The 23672-nt window shown below is 42.2% G+C and overlaps 2 protein-coding genes and 1 long non-coding RNA gene across 3 annotated transcripts; all 3 read right to left on the bottom strand.

Annotated features, from left to right (window-relative positions):
- Positions 1-4388: 4388 nt before the first annotated feature.
- LOC123744707 (guanylate cyclase soluble subunit beta-2) lies at positions 4389-7377 on the bottom strand. Its single transcript, XM_045724329.1, has 3 exons — positions 7124-7377; positions 6660-6791; positions 4389-6425 (listed from the first exon to the last, which is right to left on the bottom strand). Exons 1-3 carry the CDS (start codon positions 7347-7349, stop codon positions 6241-6243), a joined length of 543 nt encoding a protein of 180 aa, XP_045580285.1. The 5' UTR covers positions 7350-7377; the 3' UTR covers positions 4389-6240.
- A 259-nt stretch (positions 7378-7636) lies between these two features.
- LOC106612451 (guanylate cyclase soluble subunit beta-2) lies at positions 7637-13574 on the bottom strand. The gene is made up of 11 exons (XM_045687001.1): positions 13541-13574; positions 12943-13103; positions 12708-12807; positions 12384-12556; positions 11979-12183; positions 11739-11842; positions 10025-10241; positions 9433-9753; positions 8479-8627; positions 8156-8302; positions 7637-7795 (listed from the first exon to the last, which is right to left on the bottom strand). The coding sequence occupies exons 1-11, from the start codon at positions 13572-13574 to the stop codon at positions 7637-7639; spliced, it is 1770 nt and encodes a 589-aa protein (XP_045542957.1).
- A 7870-nt stretch (positions 13575-21444) lies between these two features.
- On the bottom strand, positions 21445-23672 carry LOC123744706 (uncharacterized). Its single transcript, XR_006771115.1, has 3 exons — positions 23043-23672; positions 21706-21818; positions 21445-21534 (listed from the first exon to the last, which is right to left on the bottom strand). It is a non-coding gene; the product is annotated as an uncharacterized lncRNA (long non-coding RNA).

Genomic DNA, 23672 nt, shown 5'->3' with positions numbered 1-23672 from the left:
CACACAAACAGTATCTAGGGCAGAGTGTCAGCTACATCGTTTTTTTAGGTCAGCCAGAAGATTGATTTTATCGCACCTGACCTGAACTCCGGAACTCCACACACGGAGACTCCGGTTACAGGTGTTGTTTCCATACGGCCGAGGTGATCCAACGCCCGGTCATCAGTGATGAGCTGCCAGCCCTCCCTCTGTTGCAACACCAACAACACTCCCTCCACGGATCAGATGTCCAGCCCTGCAGCCCATCGTGTCAACCTTGAGAACCTTGAGGTGACGATCGTTTTAGTGACAGTGTGGTCTCTTTTTTTCAGAGCAATGGGCATGCAGCCTCTTGGTGAATTTCAGGGTCATCACTTGTTTTTGTTAACTATGTAATGTAGGGTGGCTTTGAGAAAAAATCAATTGGCCTATCAATATTTTGCATTGGGTCAAGACAGAGAGAACACAAATTCGTTAGAATCAGGGTGTTCCTTTTTACAGATTTTATTTTATTCTCTCAAATGTAATATTGTCCCTTCTTTTCCTTGGTATTCATGTACAGTAAATGAAGTAAATAAATTCCCAGTGCAAGTTATTTTATCTGCTTTGGTTCTGCTGAAATGAACAGTAGGCCTATGTCATACTGTATATCATTTGTAAATAGTCAATAAGTACTTACTTATTTTGTCTAACTTTAAATATCATTTTGTCTTTATTAAATATTTCAGTCTTATAAATGTTAAGATTTGTTCATTCTTTTTCTAGATATAATATTTACACACATGATTGACCTTTTCATAATATAAAATGTAATCTTATTGCTAGGGTATTTTAATATTTTAGGCTTAAACATAGTCTTCAACCGTTTAAAAAAAACATTAATAGGAGGCTACATTTCTTTTTTAACGCATTAAAACTTCATAGACAATATAATATTGCCACAGGACTGTCAAATACCTCATCAGGAAATACAAATGATATGTATGTAAATGGCCAACCTTGATATGTCCATTACTGAAATATATACAGTACGAGTCAAAAGTTTGGACACACCTACTCATTGAAAGGTTTTCTTTATTTTTACTATTTTCTACACGGTATAATAATAGTGAAGACATCAAACTATGAAATTACACATATGGAATCATGTAGTAACCAAAAAACTGTTAAACAAATCAAAATAGATTTTTGATTCTTCAAAGTAGCCACCCTTTGCCTTGATGACAGCTTTGCACACTCTTTGTTATTTAAATACTTATTTTCTGTGCATTTTAGTATTTAAAAAAAAACTGTTACCATGTCAGCTACTTCTAATTGAAGTATTTTAAAGTATTTTCAAATAACTTCCTATAAATAGGGGCTCCCGAGTGGCGCAGCGGTCTAAGGGACTAAACAGACCTGGGTTCAAATGCATGGATTAGAAAATGTGTGTATTTGAATATTTTTCAAATACATGCCATGTGTATTTCCAGTATTTCCATATTCATTCCAATATTCAACTGCTTCTATTTAAAATTAAAATTAATTAAAAAACTTACTTTGAAATGCCTTAAATATTATTTGAACACAGGTCTGGTATACATTCACCCTGCAGTCTGGTAGCTCTGGTCCCATCACACAACGACAACGAGTTACCTATGCACACTATTTTTATTTATTTAATTTCACCTTTATTTAACCAGGTAGGCCAGTTGAGAACAAGTAATCATTTACAACTGCGACCTGGCCAAGATAAAGCAAAGCAGTGCAACAAAAACAACACAGAGTTACACATGGGATAAGCAAACGTACAGTCAATAACACAATAGAAAAATCTGTATACAGTGTGTGCAAATGAAGTAAGGAGGTAAGGCAATAAATAGGCCAATAGTGGCGAAGTAATTACAATTTAGCAATTTACACTGGAGTGATATATGTGCAGATGTGCAAGTAGAAATACTGGTGTGCAAAAGATCAGAAAAACAAATATGGGGATGAGGTAGGTAGTTGGTTGGATGGGCTACTTACAGATGGGCTGTGTACAGCTGCAGCGATTGGTAAACTGCTTTGACAGCTGACGCTTAAAGTTAGTGAGGGAGATATAATTCTCCAACTTCAGCGATTTTTGCAATTAGTTCCAGTCATTGGCTTTGGGGATGGCTTTGGGGATGACCAGTGAAATATACCTGCTGGAGCACGTGCTATGGGTGGGTGTTGCTATGGTGACCAGTGAGCTGAGATAAGGCGGCGCTTTACCTAGCAAAGACTTATAGATGACCTGGAACCAGTGGGTTTGGCGATGAGTATGTAGCGAGGACCAGCCACCGAGAGCATACAGGTAGCAGTGGTGGGTAGTATATGGGGCTTTGGTGACAAAACAAATGGCACTGTGATAGACTGCATCCAATTTGGTTAGTAGAGTGTTGGAGGCTATTTTGTAAATGACATCTCCGAAGTCAAGGATTGGTAGGATGGTCAGTTTTACGAGGGTATGTTTGGCAGCATGAGTGAAGGAGGCTTTGTTGCGAAATAGGAAGCCAATTCTAGATATAACTTTGGATTGGAGATGCTTAATGTGAGTCTGGAAGGAGAGTTTACAGTCTAGCCAGACACCTAGGTATTTATAGTTGTCCACATATTTTAAGTCAGAACCGTCCAGAGTGGTGATGCTAGTTGGGCGGGCGGGTGCGGGCAGCGATCGGTTGAAGAGCATGCATTTTGTTTTACTAGCATTTAAGAGCAGTTGGAGGCCACGGAAGGAGTGTTATATGGCGTTGAAGCTCGTTTGGAGGTTTGTTAACACAGTATCCAAAGAAGGGCCAGATGTATACAGAATGGTGTCGTTAGCATAGAGGTGGATCAAAGAATCACCAGCAGCAAGAGCGACATCATTGATATATACAGAGAAAGGAGTCGGCCCGAGAATTGAAACCTGTGGCACCCACATAGACTGCCAGAGATGTCCGGACAACAGGCCCTCCGATTTGACACACTGAACTCTATCTGAGAAATAGTTAGTGAACCAGGCGAGGCAGTCATTAGAGAAACCAAGGCTGTTGAGTCTGCCGATAAGAATGTGGTGATTGACAGAGTCGAAGGCCTTGGCCAGGTCGATGAAGATGGCTGCACAGTACTGTCTTTTATCGATGGCGGTTACGATATCGTTTAGGACCTTGAGTGTGGCTGAGGTGCACCCATGACCAGCTCGGAAACCAGATTGCAGAGAGGAGAAGGTACGGTGGGATTCAAAATGGTCGGTGATCTGTTTGTTCACTTGGCTTTTGAAGACTTTAGAAAGGTAGGGCAGGATGGACATAGGTCTGTAACAGTTTGGGTCAAGAGTGTCTCCCCCTTTGAAGAGGGGGATGACCGTGGCCGCTTTACAATCTTTAGGAATCTCAGACGATATGAAAGAGAGGTTGAGCAGACTAGTAACAGGGGTTGCAACAATGGCGGTGGATCATTTTAGGAAGAAAGGGTCCAGATTGTGTAGCCCAGCTGATTTGTAGGGATCCAGATTTTGCAGCTCTTAGCTGTCTGGATCTGGGTGAAGGAGAAGCGGGCGGGCTCGGGGGGGGGGGGTTGCTTGGGCCAGTTGCTGCGGGGGTGCAGAGTTGTTGGCCGGGTTTGGGGTAGCCAGGTGGAAAGCATGGCCAGCTGTAGAGAAATGCTTATTGAAATTCTCGATTATCATGGATTTATCGGTGGTGACAGTGTTTCCTAGCCACAGTGCAGTGGGTAGATGGGAGGAGGTGCTCTTATTCTCCATGGACTCTACAGTGTCCCAAAACTTTTTGGAATTAGTGCTGCAGTATGCAAATTTCTGTTTGAAAAAGCTGCCTTTGCTTTCCCAACTGACTGTGTGTATTGGTTCCTGACTTCTCTGAAAAGTTGCATATTGCGGGGACTATTCGAAGCTAGTGCAGTACACCACAGGGTGTTTTTGTGCTGGTCAAGGGCAGTCAAGTCTGGAGTGAACCAAAGGCTATATCTGTTCTTAGTTCTACATTTTTTGAAAGGGGCATGCTTATTTAAGATGGTGAGGAAATTACTTTTAAAGAACAATCAGGCATCCTCTACTGACAGGATGAGGTCAATATCCTTCCAGGATACCTGGGGTCAGGTCGATTTCGAAAGGACATCAGGGTTGGCAGAGTGTGTTAAAGCAGTGAGTAAAACAAACTTAGGGAGGAGGCTTCTGATGTTAACATGCATGAAACCAAGGCTTTTACAGTTGCAGAAGTCAACAAATGAGAGCGCCTGGGGACACACAGGGCCTGGGTTAACCTCCACATCACCAGAAAAACAGAGGAGGAGTAGGATGAGAGTACGGCTAAAGGATATAAGAACTGGTCGTCTAGTGCTTTGGGAACAGAGAATAAAAGGAGCAGATTTCTGGGCGTGGTAGAATAGATTCAGGGCATAATGTACAGACAAGGGTATGGTAGGGTGAGAGTACAGTGGGGGTAAACCTAGGCACTGAGTGACAATGAGAGAGGTTTCATCTCTGGAGGTGCCAGTTAAGCTAGGTGTGGTCTCCGCTTGTGTGGGGGGTGGGACAAGGGGGCTATCTGAGGCTTGTTGAGCAGGACTAGGGGCTCCGCAGTAAAATAAAACAATGAGAGCTGCCCTAAACAACAGTATACATGGCATATTGACATTAGAGAAATGCATAAAGCAATCACATGTGTTGATTTGGAGAGCTAAGACAACAACGGGTGAGACAACTACGGGTAAATAGCTAGGACAACAACAACGGGTAAATGGCGATGAATGGGCAGAGAGTGTCAGTTAGCTACACACAGGGCCTGAGTTCGAGGCTGGGGCCGACAGATAAACAAAATGAAGTATCGTGTTAATGAACAGTCCAGCAGACATCAGCTGTGTAGCAGAGTGATCATAGGGTCCAATGAGCAGCAAAGATGAAACAGGGAGCCGTTCGGTAGTAGATTCCTACGCAAGGCGAGCAGGAGACACGGCGTTCAGGTAGATCAACACCAACATCCATGACACAGAGGCCGGTTGAGAGCACATCGGCCGAATTACGTCAGCAGACCAGTCGTGATGGATCGGCGGTGTCGACAAAGGGTCCAGGCCAATTGGCAAGAGAGGTATTGTTGTTGGTGTACTTCATTTGCTAGCCACAATAGCCACTCGGTAGCAACTAGCTAGCTGCGAAGATCCGGTGTAATAGTCCAGAGCTTGCGGCAGGAATCCGGTGATGTAGTGGGGAAAAAAGCAGTCCGATTTGCTCAGGACTGATATTGTGCTGTGCAGACTGGCAGGTATTATCCAGGCTATCCAGGCTAAAGCGGCTGGAGTCCGAGCTAAAGATAAAGACCGCTAGCAGTGGCTAACAATGACTAAAAAGCCAGTAGCTTATTAAGATTGCTAGCTTCTGATGGAGGTTAGAGTTATAAGGTCTAAAAACTAGCAGATCCGTAACACATTGGGTGAGGCGGGTTGCAAGAAGGTATATTTAATTTGAAAATGGAAAAAAGAGATTGAAATGTATACAACAACAAAAAAGAAAGAAAGAAAAAGACAATATTTACATGGGACGGAAACAAACACGTCTTACTGCTCCGCTGTCTTGGTTCATAGTGCCCTGGACCAGAGGTACTCGTCTGGTTACAGTTGACTTATATATATCACATAGATAGCAGTGCCCCGGGGGAGAGATCACATATAATGAAACATTAGCAAGATGACCATAGACACTGTAATTTCAATATTCATAAAACACAGAGTATAGGCTCATCAGCAGAGATAATCCAATTTAATTAAATGTCCTATATTCCAGCAGTTGTGATCCAATTGAATGGGTGGGTCACTTAAGCTCAGTTTATACCTGGTGCTAACATGCGTCCTTTGCCTGATCTTGTCCACATTCAAATTGTGCCCACCTTTTTAGACAGGTGTAGACGATTAGAATATGTATTGTGATCTGATGTTCCTGACGACCTCTGGAGGTATTTAGGGATGCATTGTGTCTGAATATCTTAGGCGGATCTGGACAGTAAAACTTATTAAATCATCATTATCCCTCCCTCTAAAACCATTGACAGTTGGCACCATTGACTTCAATATGTGTCTTAAATTATTTTATTGCATACCGGGAAATCTGGTCACATTTTAATATGTGTCTCTTATCATGTGTAGATGCAACAGCTAAAATGTGGGCACAATCAGAATGATGACAAGATCAGGATCAAGGACGTATGTGTTAGCACCAGGTATAAACGGGGCTACAGTGACTAGTCTGGATAGTACTACAACAGCTCAGAGGACCACACAGAAACTGGTCCGGATGTGTTTGGTGGAAGGAAGAGCCTCAGCCTCTATGGGAGTGGGACTCTGGGACAAGGTTGCTCTGGTCAGCTGGTGGTCTGGGTTGGGGAGACCTCCCTCCACTGACTTGTTGTCACTGTGGAGACTGCCGTAGCTCTCTGAGTCCCGAGGTTTTCCTGTGAAACACACACACCGCTGAGTGGAAGGCAATGGAGGTAACGAATAGGAGAAATGTAAAAGAAATGGAGGAGCAGTCTTTTACCTGTGACTTAAAGATCATCTTAGAATAAGATAAAGAATACAAGATACTAAGAATATAATACTTAAATAAAATGTACATATTAAAGAATATGATTCAATAAAAAGAAAGAAAGAATGAATGATCGAATAAAAGAAAGAGGAGGAGGCACCTTTGAGGCTCTTGGCTCTGGCTTGCGGCTGGGGGTCAGTGAGCTGGACTGGGGGCTGTGGGTCAGTCAGGCTGTCTCCATACTCCATGGGCACTGCAGGATTCCTGTCCTCACTCTGCACCCTCTGGATGGCTGTGGGATTATAGATTACAACAAAGAGGTCTAGCTTTAGAGTGAGGCATTAACAATATACCACAGCCATGAGAGGGAAGCTAGAATGGGGTTAGTGTTTGTCTCTGTGGTGATTATGGCTAAATGCGCCATAAATATCAGGGAACAGAAAACCTGTTGAGATAATGCACACAGAGGCTGAGCTACCGCAAAGAACTAGACACACAAATAAGGTGCAACAAGGTGAGACACACATCTAAGAAATTTCCTCAGGTGTACTGTATTTTTATAAAGGTGTGTATTTTTAGTAGTTGAGTAGTTGAGAGGCAGACAGACAGGAGAACCTTGTTTACCCGGTCTGTACAGGGCTGCCTCTGTGCTGCAGTCCCGTGCCGACTGGACAGACGCACGGCCCGAGTCGGCCTCCTTAACTGAACGGCCCATGATCTCATGCTCCGTGGAGGTCAGGTTCCCTTCCAGGAAGTAGGTGGACATCCTGCCCTTCCCCTTCACATCGATCTCCCCTCGCTCCTGGAGCATGAAGCCCTTGTCTTTCAGAACCCTGGAGGAGGAAGACATATAAAAACAAAGCCTGCATCCCAAATGGAACCCTTTTCCTTATATAGTGCACTACTTTTGAACAGAGCCCTGTGGGCTCAACCAACCAAGCACTCAATTAATAAATCAATAAATCAATCCATCATCCAACCAACTAACCAACCAACCAATCAACCAATCATCAAGCACTTTTGACAACAGTTGATGTAAAAATGGCTTTCTAAATAAAATTGCTGGCTTGCTTTCTTGATCGATTGCTTGATTGATTTAATTTCCTGCAGTTCAGTCATGTGACATGAGCTGAGGTCTTACAGGTAAACACTGGGGCTGAGGTGGATCTTGTTGGGGAGGCCGTGGCTCTCCATGCGAGACGCCGTGTTTACTGTGTCTCCGAACAGGCAGTACCGAGGCATCTTCTCCCCCACCACACCAGCTAGAACCGGCCCGCTGTGTACACCCACCCGGATCTACAGCAGAGAGGTATTGTTTGTTTTTTAAATATATTTTGTGGGATATTTTTACTTTATTGAGACAGAAATGGGTGGAAATGAGCATTGAGTAGTGGAAGGATTCGAATCCACGCTGGGGGTTGACCTTTATGTGCTGCTGGCGGCTGCGTTACCCACTAGACCAGCCTCAGACACAGAGAGAGGTATTGTATTGTGATAATAAACTAGCAGGAGAACTGAGAAAGATCAGCTCAAAAAGAAAGACAAGGGCAGGGAAATACAACCCTTTGGATTTGGATCAATGGAACAATGATGTTACAAAAATATTGGGAAAAATCAATCCAGCATTCAAACACACCAGCCATCTGTGGGTCTCACCTGGATAGGCCCCCCTGTGATGGGGTTGATGACCTCCCTAGCTGCTATGATCATGCCCAGGGCAAAGTTGGCCACCCTCTCAGCATGGCTGGACACTGGGATGGGCACGCCACCTACCACCATGTAGGCATCACCTATGGTCTCCACCTGATGCAGACACAACCACAGGCAGATTGATATTGATGAGTTAAGTACTGGAATGGCTATTCCAGGCTGCCTGGTCTAGATGAATGAATAGATGGATATGTAGAATAATTCACAAGATGTTTCAATTATGAATGATAAATATTTAGCCTATCTGACAAATGTAATATTTTTGTTACCTTATAAACTGTGTGTACTGTGGTGAGCCGGTCGAACTTGAGGTACATGGAGTTGAGCATGTTGACGATCTGGATGGGCTCACACTCCGAGCAGATGTTGGTGAAGGTGACCACATCACTGAAGAGGATGGTGCACTCCTTGAACTCTCCTTTAGAGCAAACATAACCACAACCACCACCGACCATATGTCCATTTCCATAAATATACCACTGTTTCAGTCCTTTTACAATGTCGAGAACAATAGTGAAAACGAGTTATTCTGCTTAATACTTATCCACATGTAGCTGGCCTGTTGATTCATTTCAATCAATTTCGTGTGTGTGTCCGTGCGCATGTGTGTGTGCTGTTCATGCATGAGAGTTGTGTGTGTGCATTGTGCATGCGTGTTTGTCTGTTTGTATCTCTGTATGTCTGTCTGTCTTTCTGGCTGTCTGTGTCCGTCTGTCTGCGCCTATGTTTGTTTGTCTGTCTGTCTGTGTTCTGTGCTTCAAAGACAGATGTGTCTGGGAGCCGCTGGCTGTGTCGTGGTGTTGTTTCAATCTGTAATTCACGCCTTCATTAAATATGTAATACACTGCAGCAAGGCAGGGAAATATCCTTCAAAAATCCCCCCAATTCCACTCTGTACATCTCTACTGTCTGTTGTGTGTCAGAGCAAGGGAGGCATAGGCTACTGTGTACAGGTATTGGCAAAGGAGTTTTTGGCCCTACTAGGGCATTTCACACGACACCAATCCTCTCACCAATTATTTTCTTTCCACTCCTCTTTTTTACTCTCATCTTCTCTACTTTCTTCCCTTTTCTCCTTTCCTCACCCTTTCTCCCCTACTCTCCTCTCCCCACATCTCCTCCCCACTTCCTCTCCTTTCCTCTTCTCTCCTCTTCTCGCGTCTCTGCACCTTTCCTCTCCTCTGTTCTACTCTCCCCATCTCTCCTCTCCCTGTGTCATTCACCTGCTTCCACTCTCTTCCCCTCCTTCAGCTGGTTGGCCACATGTTTGGGCAGCATGGCGTACAGCAGGTTCTCCGTCTTGGTCCTCTCCTCCTCCAGATGCTGGGACAGGTGTCGGAGCTCCTCCTTCTTCCTCTCCAGCTGGTTGGAGAGCTCCATCTCGGCCAGCCGCTGCTGGTTGAGCAGGATGAGGTCCCGCGTGACGTCGTGAGGGGCGATGTCAGAGATGTGCATGCTCCGCTCCTCCAGCTCGTGGAGGCTCCGCAGCAAAGGGGAGGCCTGGTACAGCATGCACTGCAGAGACTCCATCCACAACATCTGACCTGGGAACAGGGGAGTAAGGGGTGGAGATAAAGAGAGAGTGAATGGGGGGAAATTAAATGGAGGGGGGATGTGTGTGTTTATGTTAAATGGTTATGGTGGGATAGGTTGCATAAGTGGCATGACTCAATAACAAATAACCATTCATGTATTTCTTCCTTCCTTCTATTATCCATCCATGCATTAATCCGTTCATCCATCCATTTTTTCATTACTTCATCCGTTCATTCATCCGTTCATTCATTAATTCATCAATTAATTCATTAATTCCACCTCTGAGCTCCAGCATGGGTCTATCCCTCCAGGCCTCGGGCATCATGTCCCGTCGCGTCTGCAGGACAAAGTGGCTGTTGATGAACTTCCTGATGCTGGAGATGGTGAAGGTGACCTCGGGGTGGACGATACTGAAGTACTGGTCCAGGTGAATGCTCATGGTCTGCAGCCCGGGGACGATCTTCTGGATGTTCACCCCCGCCTGTCTCACCATCAGCTGCAAGGGTTGGAGCAGAGATTCAGGCTGGGTCCCAAATTTCACCCTATTCCCTATATACTGCAGTGCACTACTTTTACGAGGGTCAATAGGGCTCTGGTCAAAAGCAGTGCACTTCAGCAGCCAGGTATTAACATTACAATTCATATCTACATAAAGGGCCAGTTTCTGGACACACAATAAGCCCAGTCCTGGACTAAGAAGCACTTCTAATTGAGATTCCCCATTGAGAATGCTTTTTAGCCCATGACTAGCCTAATCTGTGTCCGGGAAACCATCCCAGTGATTATCTGGCATTACTAAACCACGCTGTAAAAAGTGGGACGGCACTGTTGTTCATCTGAAGTGCTTTTTGTGATTGACATGATCCAAAATTGCGCTTTGGTTCGTTTAACCTATTCTATTCAATTTGTATGAATCAAATAAAGAATCATGTGATGTTTTTAATTGAATTAAAGCTTATAAATTGCTTTCAACACCACATAGCGGTGGCAGCCTATCAGAAGAGTTGGAGGCATGGCTTACTGGGGGTGTGGCTTTCAGTTTGTTATTTTTGGCCACCTGTGAGAGTGAATGTCATTCCAAGTAATGTGTTGTTTTTTTAATGATTATATGTTCACTGCCAGCACTGAATCTTAAAGGGAAATTGAAAAAATAAAATCTTCATATTCATCATCTCCAGCACCACCCCAACATCAACATATGTGAAAATGGCGCATTTCTATGTTTTGTTGTAAAAAAGATAGAAGGTAAGTGTTTCCAATGACATCATCAACCAATTAGTAGACAATTAACAGGCAATAAGTAGGCAATGCCTCCTCATGATTGGTTAAAATCCCATGATGCACACCGATGATGTTATTGGAAACGCTTAACTTCCTATATGTTTTTTTACTACAAAATATAAAAACATGCCTTTTTCACATGTTGGGGTGGTGCTGGAGATGATGAATATGAAGTTGAACAATTTTGACATTTCTCTTTCTATGATATCTCTGTAAGTACTGTAACTCTAAAGAGCCTGGAAAGGTTTCAGTTGATGAGACGGTCACCATTTGGTTACAATATCGGTAACCAGTTCATGTGAAATTCTTATGGAAAGAAAGTGTTTGGAGTCATTATTTCATGTTATGGAACCAACTTAATATCTTGATTAACAGGAAACTGATTTAATTGCTTGTAACCCAATTGAATAAATTTGGATAGGTAACTCCAAACTGAAAAATCAACTTGGTACAACATGAAAAAATGGGTTGTAGCCATTTAGTTTGTATTTATGTTATCTATTCAGCTTAACCAATGGGGAAAAGTTTGTAACAGTTGGCATTGAATGATATATTTGGTTTCAACAAATGTCGTTTTTTTCAATTGATAAAACCAAACAAATTTACTAACAAAATATTTTTTGGGGGGTTGATCCAAATATATATATATATTTTTTTTTACAGTGCATGTACTCAATACCAAGAGGTAATCTGGGAGATAATACTTTTGTACCTCCTTGTCAAACACTATATGGAAGGGAAAGGCATTGCAAAATGTCTTCAGGTCGATGCAAAGGTTCTTCGGGTAGACTGGCTCAAATCCTCTCAAGAGTTTGCCTATAAGTGAAGCAAACATCTATTAACGATAGTAAGGATATCAAGATTAGAGATATCAAGACAAGCGAGATGGAATAGACAGGCGGACTGAGCCAATCCATTAGAAAAGGAATGTTAAGAGAAGTTTGGCCTTTACCCTTCCCAAGCTGGACCAACCCCCTCACAGTCTCCCAGTGGTTCCTACACATGGAAAATCCCTGAGATTGGAGTTTCCTCTGCAGTGATTTCTGTATGTCCTGATAGATGGGGCGAGGGACACATTGGAGGAAATTCGTGTTATGGTTAAATTGCATAAAAAGGTTAACTTTTAAACCATTTGGAAAGTTGTCTGTGTTGGGTTGGGTTATTGAGATAGTTTAGGGACAATTCTTTCCTCAGAGATGGCATCTGCTTGTTTCTGTAGCCTATGTACGCATCGCAAATAGCACCCTCTTACCTATGAGCCCTGGTCAAAAGTGGTGTACTATCAAGAGAATAGGGTGCCATTTAGGATGCAAGCCAATGATTTGTGGGTCATCTGCTGTCCTGACCCGGATTTTACCTCCTTGTTTGGGTTCCAGTGCATTGCGTTGCGCCTGGAAAATGTCGGTTTCTGAGTGACGAGGAATACTACATGCTCCTTCTTTCCTGTCCTCTCTACTTCCTCTATTTGGTTGACGATTTCCATCGTTATCTCGCTGTTGAAGAAGTCCTTTGCTACAGCTTCAATGATACCTGTGGAAATGGGAAACAGTCGTTTCACTTTTACGCACAAAGCCCCTACTTTTACGCACGCTAAAATCTCACGATATTGAGTGTATTAAGTTGTATAACACATTTGTTCTTAACGTCAATAATTTAATCTAGCAGCATTCAGCATAATTACCGGGTACAATTTGGCATAGGCCTCGGCGGTCGGAGTAATAGTGAAGAAACATCGTGCCGTCACCGTTCCTCTCCGCTCGAAATGACGGCGCGTTCATCTCCTGCAAGCATATTTACAAATCATTTGACCGTTTTTTTCTGTCCAAAATATAACGTGTGTCCATTGTCCACTATTTATAGATCGAGGCCGTGACCGAATCCTTTGACCCCCCCCCCCCCACACACACACATTATACCTTGTAAGAAAGGGCGAGGTAGCTGTGCAGTGCATCCAGATTCTCGATAAACTCGAACAGGTTCCCTCCCAGAGTCCGTAACATGTGGTCGTATCCAGATCGTTTACAAAAGTCAAAAAAATATTCCCCAAATTGTCTCAACACCACCTCTGGTTTAACATCTTCGAACAGAAAATAAAGTAGGCCTAATGAATATATAGGTTAATACCAACATGTACGCCTTTACGTAAAATATCACATAAAACACATTTTGTTCTATCATGTAATATTCCTAATATGTATTTGTATCATCATCTTGAGTCATGTATTTTGCCTGTCAGCCACAGAGTTTTGATTCCATTTAAAATCAAGCCATGCAGTGCAAGAAATTCACTATTCTAAAATGATTCCTAACTTTTTGTAGCTATTTCTCAATCCATGACTTGAATTATAATTCATAATCTGGAAGTAACCGTGATTGGCATGGAATTGTACGCTTTTATAAGACCGCTCAGAATATATATTAGCTCCGGTGCAGATCGTTGGTGCGCGATCTGGTCCAGAGCTACATTGATATGATGTCGCTGGTTATTCATCAAATAATGATACATTTGCCTACCCAGTAGCTTGGAGGCCGCAGCCACCAGTTGCATGGTGATGTCGTCTTTGTACACTTCATATGTCAAGAATGTATCTTGAACCCCGGCCTCATCTCTGCATATAATTGTGGATGATGATGATGATGATGATGAGCTCATTTCAGCAGGTTACACATCCCATTGATGACCAATAAACAGAAAGCAGTGAATGAATCCATCAATTAGCTAGCATATAGGTCCACGCTGAGGGGCCGTGCTCAATGCTAGCCTTTAACGCCACCTTCTGGAATTACGCAACATATTATTACAATGAATCAGTTATCAAGAGATATTCATGTTGTCTAATATGATGTTAGTGAGTCCACTGTTAATTAATAACATTGTTACCGGAGCTTCATCCATGTCTCCTCGCCAAACTTGTCAACAACCAGCGACTTCAAACAGGTGTTGATAAATCCATACTGCAGAAAGAGCATTAAAAATTTAGCAGCATTTTTGATTTTGATGCCATTCATAAAATATAGGCTATATTTATATATGTAAGAGTGACATAGCCTATTGAATCGTCCATGTAGCCTAATACGCCTAATGAGTAGGCCTACAGGCTGGAAACACATTGAGTCATAATTTTCGATCAGTTCAGTCCAGTAACCTATACAACATATGCTTGCCTATACTGTAACATGTCAATTTAGACTATCACTATGAGTTAATTTATGGTTCGACACACAACTTACCATCTCTTTTGGTTTGGATTCTGCCGACACTTTGTTTAAAAACCTTATTTCCCAATGTATCCTTGCACGAACACGACCCCAAGTTGACCACATACTCTAGCGCACAACATTATCTCCGTCGACAGCCTGCCTGAATATAATTAATTAAAGTGATATGTCTAGGCCTATATCCTGTTTATACAGAAAAGCTTCAGCTCCTTATTCCATCACTTCTGCCGCTGCGCATCGAACAGTGACTGAAGAAAGCCGTTCACCCATCTCCAGCTGTAGGCGAGAGCGTTGGTGCGCGGTGCGGTACAGATGAGTGTCAAAGGCGCTGTTCAGGCGATAGATGTGCTGATCTCAACTCCGTACACGCAGGGGCATCTAGGTGCACAAGTTCGAATTCGCATTAGGCTACCAATGTGACGTTCAACAAACGGTTTAGATTAAATATTTGAAATAAAACGACTAATTTATTTATTTAACTGGGACAATGTAGGCCTACATTATTAATTAACATTTATGTAAATGTGCTGGATTTAGCCAGTTGGCTAGATAGATAGATGAAAACATTTAGCGTCACAAACTTTTCACACAGAAAAGCAAGAATAATTATAATAACAAATAATAATTGTAAAAAAAACAATAAATACAAACAACTAAATACACTGGACAAAAATATGCAACAATTTCAAAGATTTTACTGAGTTACAGTTCATATAAGGAAATCAGTCAATTGAAATACATTCATTAGGCCCTAATCTATGGATTTCACATGACTGTGAATACACATATGCATTGTTCACAGATACTTTAAAAAGGTAGGGGCATGGATCAGAAAATCATTCGGTATCTGGTGGGACCACCATTTGCCTCATGCAGCGTGACACATCTCCTTTGCATAGACTTGATCAAGCTGTTGATTGTGGCCTCTGGAATGTTGTCCCAATCCTCTTCAATGGCTGCGCGAAGTTGCTGGATTTTGGCGGGAACTGGAACAGACTGTCGTACTCGTCGATCCAGAGCATCCCAAACGTGCTCAATGGTTGACATGTCTGGTGAGTATGCAGGCCATGGAAGAACTGGGAAATTTTCAGCTTCCAGGAATTGTGTACAGATCCTTGCAACATGGGGTTGTGCATTATCTTGCTGAAACATGAGGCGATGGCGGCGGATGAATGGCACGACAATGGGCCTCAGGATCTCTTCACGGTATCTCTGTGCATTCAAATTGCCATCGATAAAATGGAATTGTATTCGTTGTCCGTAGATTATGCCTGTCCATACAATAACCCCACCGCCACCATGGGGCACTCTGTTCACAACGTCGACATCAGCAAACTGTTCGCTAACACGACGCTATACAAGTAGTATGCCATCTGCCTGGTACAGTTGAAACAGGGATGAATCCTTGAAGAGCACACTTCTCCAACGTGCCAGTGTTCATCGAAAGTGAGCATTTGCCCACTTTAGTTGGTTACAACGTCGAACTGCAGTCAGGTCAAGACCCTGGTTAGGACGACAAAGCATGCAGATACTACGTTTCTCTGAGACGGTTTCTGACAGTTTGTGCAGAAATTCTTTGGTTGTGCAAACCCACAGTTTCATCAGCTGGTCTCAGACGATCCTGCAGGTGTAGAAGCCTGATGTCCTGGGCTGGCGTGGCTACACGTGGTCTGTGGTTGTGATGCCGGTTGGATGCACTGCCAAATTCTCTAAAACGAAGTTGGAGGCAGCTTATGGAAGATAAATTAACATTCAATTCTCTGGCAACAGCTCTGGTTAACATTGTAGCAGTCAGCATGCCAATTGTATGCTCCCTCAAAACTTGAGACATCTGTTGGATTTTGTTTTGTGACAAAACTGCACATTTTAGAGTGGCCTTTTATTGTCCCCCAGCACAAGGTGCACCTGTGTAATGCTGTTTAATAAGCTTCTTCATATGCCACACCTGTCATGCTCACCAACAGCGTAGTACAAACAGCAAAAAAAAAAGGATCATAAGTGACTTTTAATTAAAAGTTAAATATGCATATGTTCACACCAATGTTGTTGTCAGAAAATCATATTGGTGTACAAAGGGCCCCGGTTTCATGGTTGAGTGCCATTTCAATATAATACGCCGTATCAATTGACTATTATTAGATGAATCTACATAATCCCACCTCATTACCCCCCCTTCCAACCCCCGCCACACACACACACACACACACACACACACACACACACACACACACACACACACACACACACACACACACACAACAACAACAACAACAAAATAATGTGTTTTATACTGTATATATTTCCACACTATGCGATTGGAATAAATCTGTGAAATTGTTAAATTATGATAATGCTCACCTGAAAAATGCTCACCTTATGATAAAAGACCACCTGAAATTTCAGCCTGTTTTGGTGGGATGGAATTTTGGCCTGCCTGGTGACCACCAGGCCGTAAATTTGTTAATAGAGAGATGAAAGAGATTTCCAAACCTCTCTATCAATAACAGCTAGTAGTCAGTTTTCCCCTACCCACTCAGACCACTCCCAGACAGTCCTAGCTAGCAAAATTATAGCGTTTGAAATAGCTCTTGCTAAGAAGCTATTTTGTTTGTTTTGATTTAAAACGGTCAAAAAAATCACAGTAAGGTACTCAATTGGGGTAGCAATTTATGATAACTCTGCGTAATAAAGCATTTATAATGGATTAGTAAATATTTTATTTACTAATCATTAATCCATTCATGATGTTTAATGTAGGTCCCTATAAACTATTTACTAATCATTAGTTAAGTATTTTTGCGTGGACTCATCTAAAGTGTGGGCTATTTATACTTTATAAATGTTTTGAGTGACCAGTGTATAATTTAACAAAAGGATGGACATGCCATTGGTAGACATTCCAGCAGTAGGCCTGATGCTCCTTAAACCTGTTGGGGCTAGGGGGCAGTATTTTCACGGCTGGATAAAAAAACGTACCCGATTTAATCTGGTTACTAATCCTACCCAGTAACTAGAATATGCATATACTTATTATATATGGATAGAAAACACCCTAAAGTTTCTAAAACTGTTTGAATGGTGTCTGTGAGTATAACAGAACTCATTTGGCAGGCAAAACCCTGAGACATTTTCTGACAGGAAGTGGATACCTGATGTGTTGAATTACCTTTAAGCCTATGCCATTGAAACACACAGGGGTTGATTAATGTTTTGGCACTTCCTATTGCTTCCACTAGATGTCACCAGCCTTTACAAAGTGTTTTGAGTCTTTTACTCATTGACTCTGGGGCCGACGAGAGCTTTATGGACACTACCCTGGTGTCGGAGCCGGGTATCTCGACTCAACCCCTTTCCACCCGGATAGACGTCAGAGTGCTGGATGGGCGCTCTATCGGCAGAGTCACCCACAATACGGTTCCTATCAACCTGCGAGTGTCAGAAAACCACAGTGAGTCTATGCCGTTTCTGCTCCTGGAGTCTCCTCATTTACCCATGGTTGTGGGGTTTTCATGTCTTTGTGGTTTAATCTGTGCTTAAAATTCACTGCTCGATTGTGAGACCTTACAGATAATTGTATGTGTGGGGTACAGAGATGGGGTAGTCATTCAAAAATTATGTTAACCACTATTATCGAACACAAATTAAGTCCATGCAACTTATGTGATTTGTTAAGCACATTTTACTCCTGAACTTATTTAGGCTTACCATAACAAAGGTGTTGAATACTTATTGACTCAAGACATTTCAACTTCTCATTTTTTATTACAAACAAAATTCCACTTTGACATGTGTAGATCAGTGACACAATCTCAATTTAATCAATTTTAAATTCAGGCTGTAACACAACAAAATGTGGAAAAAGTCAAGTAAATACTTTCTGAAGGCACTAGGTTAAGCCTCTCAATAGTAGAATGCAGTTCACTGAAATGTATTGCCCCGTTGGAAAATCTAAATGGACTGCTTTAAAATGTGAATCACATTTTTATTTGGCGAACCCCGGCGGGGAATATCCGATGTAGATGATGTCGCCATATTCTAGGACATGAAGGAACGTCGACTGAATGATGTTGTTTTTTCTCGTCTGAGTAGCCTCGTTTCACTGCCAAAAAATAAAATGAAACCATCTAGTGTTCAGCGAAATAACAACAATGTCAAATACTGTCACGGCTGTTCGAAGGAGCGGACCAAGATGCAGCGTTTTCATAGTTCCACATATTTATTCAAAGTGACACTGAATCCAATACACTAATAACTTGAAAATAGGAAAACAACAAACCGTGACGCAGAGAGGACAACACACTACTCAAAAGACAATAACCCACAAACCACAATGAGAAAAACCCCTACTTAAATATGATTTCTAATCAGAGGCAATGAGGATCAGCTGCCTCCAATTAGAGATCAACCCCAAACAATCCCAACATAGAAATAGACAAACTAGAACCTAAACATAGAAAACATAGATAGACCAAAAACACCCCCCTGCCCTACTATAGAAAATGACATCTTACTAGGGTCAGGATGTGAGAAATACAGATAGTCTAGTCAAATAATTAACATCCAAACACATTAACCGTTACTCTATCGCGGGAAACCTTCACTCTTGCGCAGACATTTAGAAACGAAACAGTCCAATTTTCTAAGACGACTTTCAAATAGTAAGACATGTATAAAAGCAACAGATACCATTAATAAGAAGGGGCTAGAAGTGTCTTATATGGTGAGCTACCGAGTGGCTAGGACAGGCAAGCCCCATACTATTGTGGAGGACTTAATTCTTCTTGCTGCCGCGGATATGGGTTGGACAATGCTGGGGGAAAAGGTCAAAATGCCTTCGTCAAACAACACGAAGCATCAGTGACATGGCAGGAGATGTTTTGAAACAATTACTGCTTCGCATACAAGCCAGTGAACTCTATGCGTTACAGCTGGTATATGTCCGTTACATTTATGGGGGGACTTTTAAGGAGGACATCATCTTCTGGAAACCAGGAGAGGATATTTTTAAAGTACTGGACAGCTTTGTGACATCAAATGGACTTTGGTGGTCAAGATGTGTTTGTATATGTACTGATGGCACAAAAGCCATGACAGGGAGACATAGTGGAGTGGGAACGCGCATGCAAGCAGTTGCTCCCGACGCCACTTGGGTACACTGCAGCATCCACCGAGAGGCTCTTGCTGCCAAAGGAATGCCTGACAGCTTGAAAGACGTTTTGGACACTACAGTGAAAATAGTTAACTTTTTTAAAGCAAGGCCCCTGAACTCTCGTGTATTTCCTGCACTATGCAATAATATGGGCAGCGACCATGTAACGCTTTTACAACATACAGAAGTGCGCTGTTTATCAAGGAGCAAAGTATTGACACGTTTTTTTGCATTGAGAGACAAGCTTAAAGTTTTCTTTACTGACCATAATTTTCACTTGTCTGACCGCTTGCATGATGACGAGTTTCTCACACGACTGGTCTATCTGGGTGATGTTTTTTCTCACCTGAATGATCTGAATCTAGGATTACAGCGACTCTCAGCAACTATATTCAATGTACAGGACAAAGTTGAGGCCACAATTAAGAAGTTGGAGCTCTTCTCTGTCTGCATTAACAAGGACAACACACAGGTCTTTCCATCACTGTATGATTTTTTTGTGTGCAAATGAACTCAAGCTTACGGACAATGTCAAATGGGATATAGCGAAGCACCTGAGTGAGCTGGGTGCACAATTACGCAAGTACCTTCCCGAAACAGACGACACAAACAACTGGATTCGTTATCCCTTTCAATGTCCTGCCTCCAGTCCACTTACCCATATCTGAACAAGAGAGTCTCATCGAAATTGCAGCAAGCGGTTCTCTGAAAATGTAATTTAATCAGAAGCCTCCGCCAGATTTCTGGATAGGGCTGTGCTCAGAGTTGCCTGCCTCGGCAAATCGTGCTGTTAAGACACTGATGCCCTTTGCAACCACGTACCTATGTGAAAGTGGATTCTCGGCCCTCACTAGCATGAAAACTAAATACAGGCACAGACTGTGTGTGGAAAATTATATGACTGCGACTCTCTCCAATAAAACCCAACATTACAGAGTTATGTGCATCCTTTCAAACACACCCTTCTCATTAACCTGTGGTGAGTTATTCACAATTTTTGATGAACAAATAAGGTTTTATATGTAAGATGGCTAAATAAAAAGCAAAATTATTTATTATTATTATAGTATTATTTGTGCCCTGGTCCTATAAGAGCTCTTAGTCACTTCCCACGAGCCAGGTTGTGACAAAAACTCAAACTAATTCTTATGTTTAATAAATGTATTGTATAGTGTGTGTGTGGCAGGCTTACAATGATGGCAAAAAACATTTGAGAGTGCTAGAGGGGGTACGCAGCTGGAGGTTGAATGTTTGAATGGCTACGGGACTATAAAACGTTTGGGAACCACTGATCTACATGAATGCAGCTGTCACTTCATTAAAGCCGTTAGATGCAGTTCACCATAGTGCGCTTTGTTCTATCAGGGGTGAGAGGTTTTGCACTCATCACTGCTTGCTCTATCAGAAAGTAGGATGGTCCTCTTTGACCTCATGTATGTCGAAACACTGCATTTTATTCATTTTTAAAGCCCTTTTGCAAAAACTCCCACATTACCTGACATCTTTACTTACCCATATATGTACGAGTTACCATACCCATCACAGGGATAGATAACTGGAAATTCCCTGTTGCTACAGAATTAGGAAAAACAGCTTTTAGTTTCTTCAGAGTTCCCTACAAATGGATGCATGGGTGCCTTTCGGGCAGTTCAGAGTGCTGATTGAGGACCTTTTTGCTGAGGAATGTGATTGTTTTTCATGTGTGTTTTCTTTTCTTTTTTGTAATCTCTGTATTTTTATTTTCTGGTGTATTTTCTATGTGTAATTTGTTGTTTAATTATAAGATGCAGGGCTCCCTTGCAGAAGACACCTTGGTCTCAATGGGAAAATTAAACAGCTGAAGAAAGTTAAACTGTATTTTTCTCCCATATGACATCACAAAGGTAGGTTACATTATATGTACCTCATAATAATGTCTGACTAGTTAAAATCTCATGTAAGGAGATCAAAAGTTGCCGAACTAAGCTTGCCATCTTTATATTTGGATAGAACTCTGGCGTGGTATAGCCTGCATTTGACTACTGATATATTGAGAGGGTGGTGGTACATGGCTGCTCCATGAAGGCCAAGTGATGTCCAATGCAGACATTCAAGGGCAGAGACCAGTGGAGGCTTGACTTCAGTGCAGGACAGAATTTGACTGTGAGGACAAAAAACAATAACACAACACACTACACAGTTAGACAAAAGAGCGAAGAATGAGTTAGTCCAAGCAAGGAGTAAGATTATTGATGTGTAATAATTTTATTGTGTTTGTGTATGTGATTGACTCTACATAGAGTAATGAGAGAAAATTGATAGGGATACTCACAGTGTTTGGAGAGGAAACATTAAATGTAACAGTGGATGAGCGGGAACATGAGACGTGGCTTCAGTTCATGTCAGGAGAGAGTTGACAATCGTAGTGGAGAGGAGTGTTCACTTCTTAAATCAGGGAACAGGAGGGGACTTAGATGGAAATACAAATAGCAGATACATTCCATTACAGCTGCGCCGATGTAAGTTTGAACAAGTTTGTCCATGAAGTTAAACAAAGACTGCGCATCTCGCCCAAGAAACGTTCCTGAATAAAGCCCTGATCATCCACATACCTGACGATAACTGACAACGGCTAGCAGGCTGGTGGAAACCAGTTGGGGGGAAATTTTTACCCCCTGGGGCCTGGAGTTTCTCCTTATCTGTTAACCTAACCAGGAAAACTCTGACCCCCATATGGTCCCTAATCAGGTCACATAGTTTAAAAATTATGAGGGAAAAACTCTCCTGGGGGGGGGGGGGTCAGCAATCTTATACTTCTTCATAGTAATTATATTTATTTAGACTTGATTAGGTGGGGGATTTCCTCTACCCAGACACAGAGACAACAAATGATAGAGAAAATAGAACTCACCTTGCTTTATGCATCATGCAGGCCTATGCAACTGCAGGCCTTATAAAAATGTACTTACATCTGTCATCACTATTATGATGATTGATTCATTCCAGTTAATAATTTTGGATTGAAAACGTATAGGCAGTCTAGCCAGCCCAATTCTGAATATAAACCAAATTTGATCACATTCACATTTTCTCCTGACACACAAATGGACTATAAATACATAACGCTACCAATGAATTACCTTGACCAAATGGACAGCGCATAGTAGGCTGTATGCCGCTGCTCTTATTAGTAGTTTACAGTTGGTCAGACTGTAGACTGACAAAAATGGTCTCGTTTTCATCCCATACAGCAAGTCAAATCACGAATGTTTAGGTGTGGCCTAGGCTGCTGCAACATTTAGTTAATTCGTTTTTGCTTGTGTCTGCCCCGAGTGATTATTGTTTTATCTATCGTCTTTGCTAAATAAATACCGGAGGAAAATGGAAAGCCTACTTGAGCGCGCTGCGTCAACCTCTCTCTTTAATGTAACTTTTAATGGATGATGCGATGGAAGCTATCAAACCATTCTGAATGATCCCAGAAAAGACTGAAAGTTCCATATGTTCAGCAAGTAAAGCATCGAAACGTGCAATTACCGCTACAAGCTCCTTGTGGTTGCACTTGTTAGACAGCGGAACATTCCCTCTCGTTGTGCCCTCCACTTTTTGCATACCCAAAAACGCAGTGCTGTTGATAAACCGCTTGAGAATATCCCTGTTTCTTCTTACTTTCTCATTGTGTTGCGCATTTTGAATACGCAGACCGTCGTCATGATAGATGCGGGTTTTTCCCAGAAGTTTGAATCTTATAACGTTACGCTCCCTGCTTTTGTTTTGTCGTTTAGCTGAACGATCAATGTTCTTCTGGGCACTGTACCCCTCTTTCGCCCAAGGCTCAGACTTTCCAAAAAGCAGGCAAGGCCAGCAATACAGGCGGATTGATGAAAGGCTCCCTGTTAACCAGCTATACTTTTGATAGAAATTGGTATTGAACGCCATCACCTTTTCATCTTTCTTCATCAAACTGATCTCAGGCAGTCGACCTCGGTTTTAATTCGCACTTTTTCCGTGTACCCCAGAGAATGAAAGGGGTTCAACAAAAAATAAAAGCAATTTGAGGTAGCGTTGGCGGCGAAATAAATTGCCGTATCTGGACACAAACATAAAGTTATAAAACCAAGAAACAATGTATAATTAACCTCCTCCGTCTCCTGTAATTTGAGGAAACTAATTTGAATAATAAAAGTGATAGTTGATGGCTGTGCGTCCACTGAATCCTCAATGATCCCCTACATTAGCTCTCGATAACCCTTCTCTTCATAGGGTTTCCAGCAGTAAGCTTCGCCCACTGCTGGCTCC

This window comes from Salmo salar, chromosome ssa09 (assembly GCF_905237065.1).
Source record: "Salmo salar chromosome ssa09, Ssal_v3.1, whole genome shotgun sequence".
Taxonomy (NCBI): Eukaryota; Metazoa; Chordata; class Actinopteri; order Salmoniformes; family Salmonidae; genus Salmo; species Salmo salar.
The sequence above is the reverse complement of the archived record's forward strand: the minus strand, read 5'-3'. Positions and strand labels throughout refer to the sequence as shown.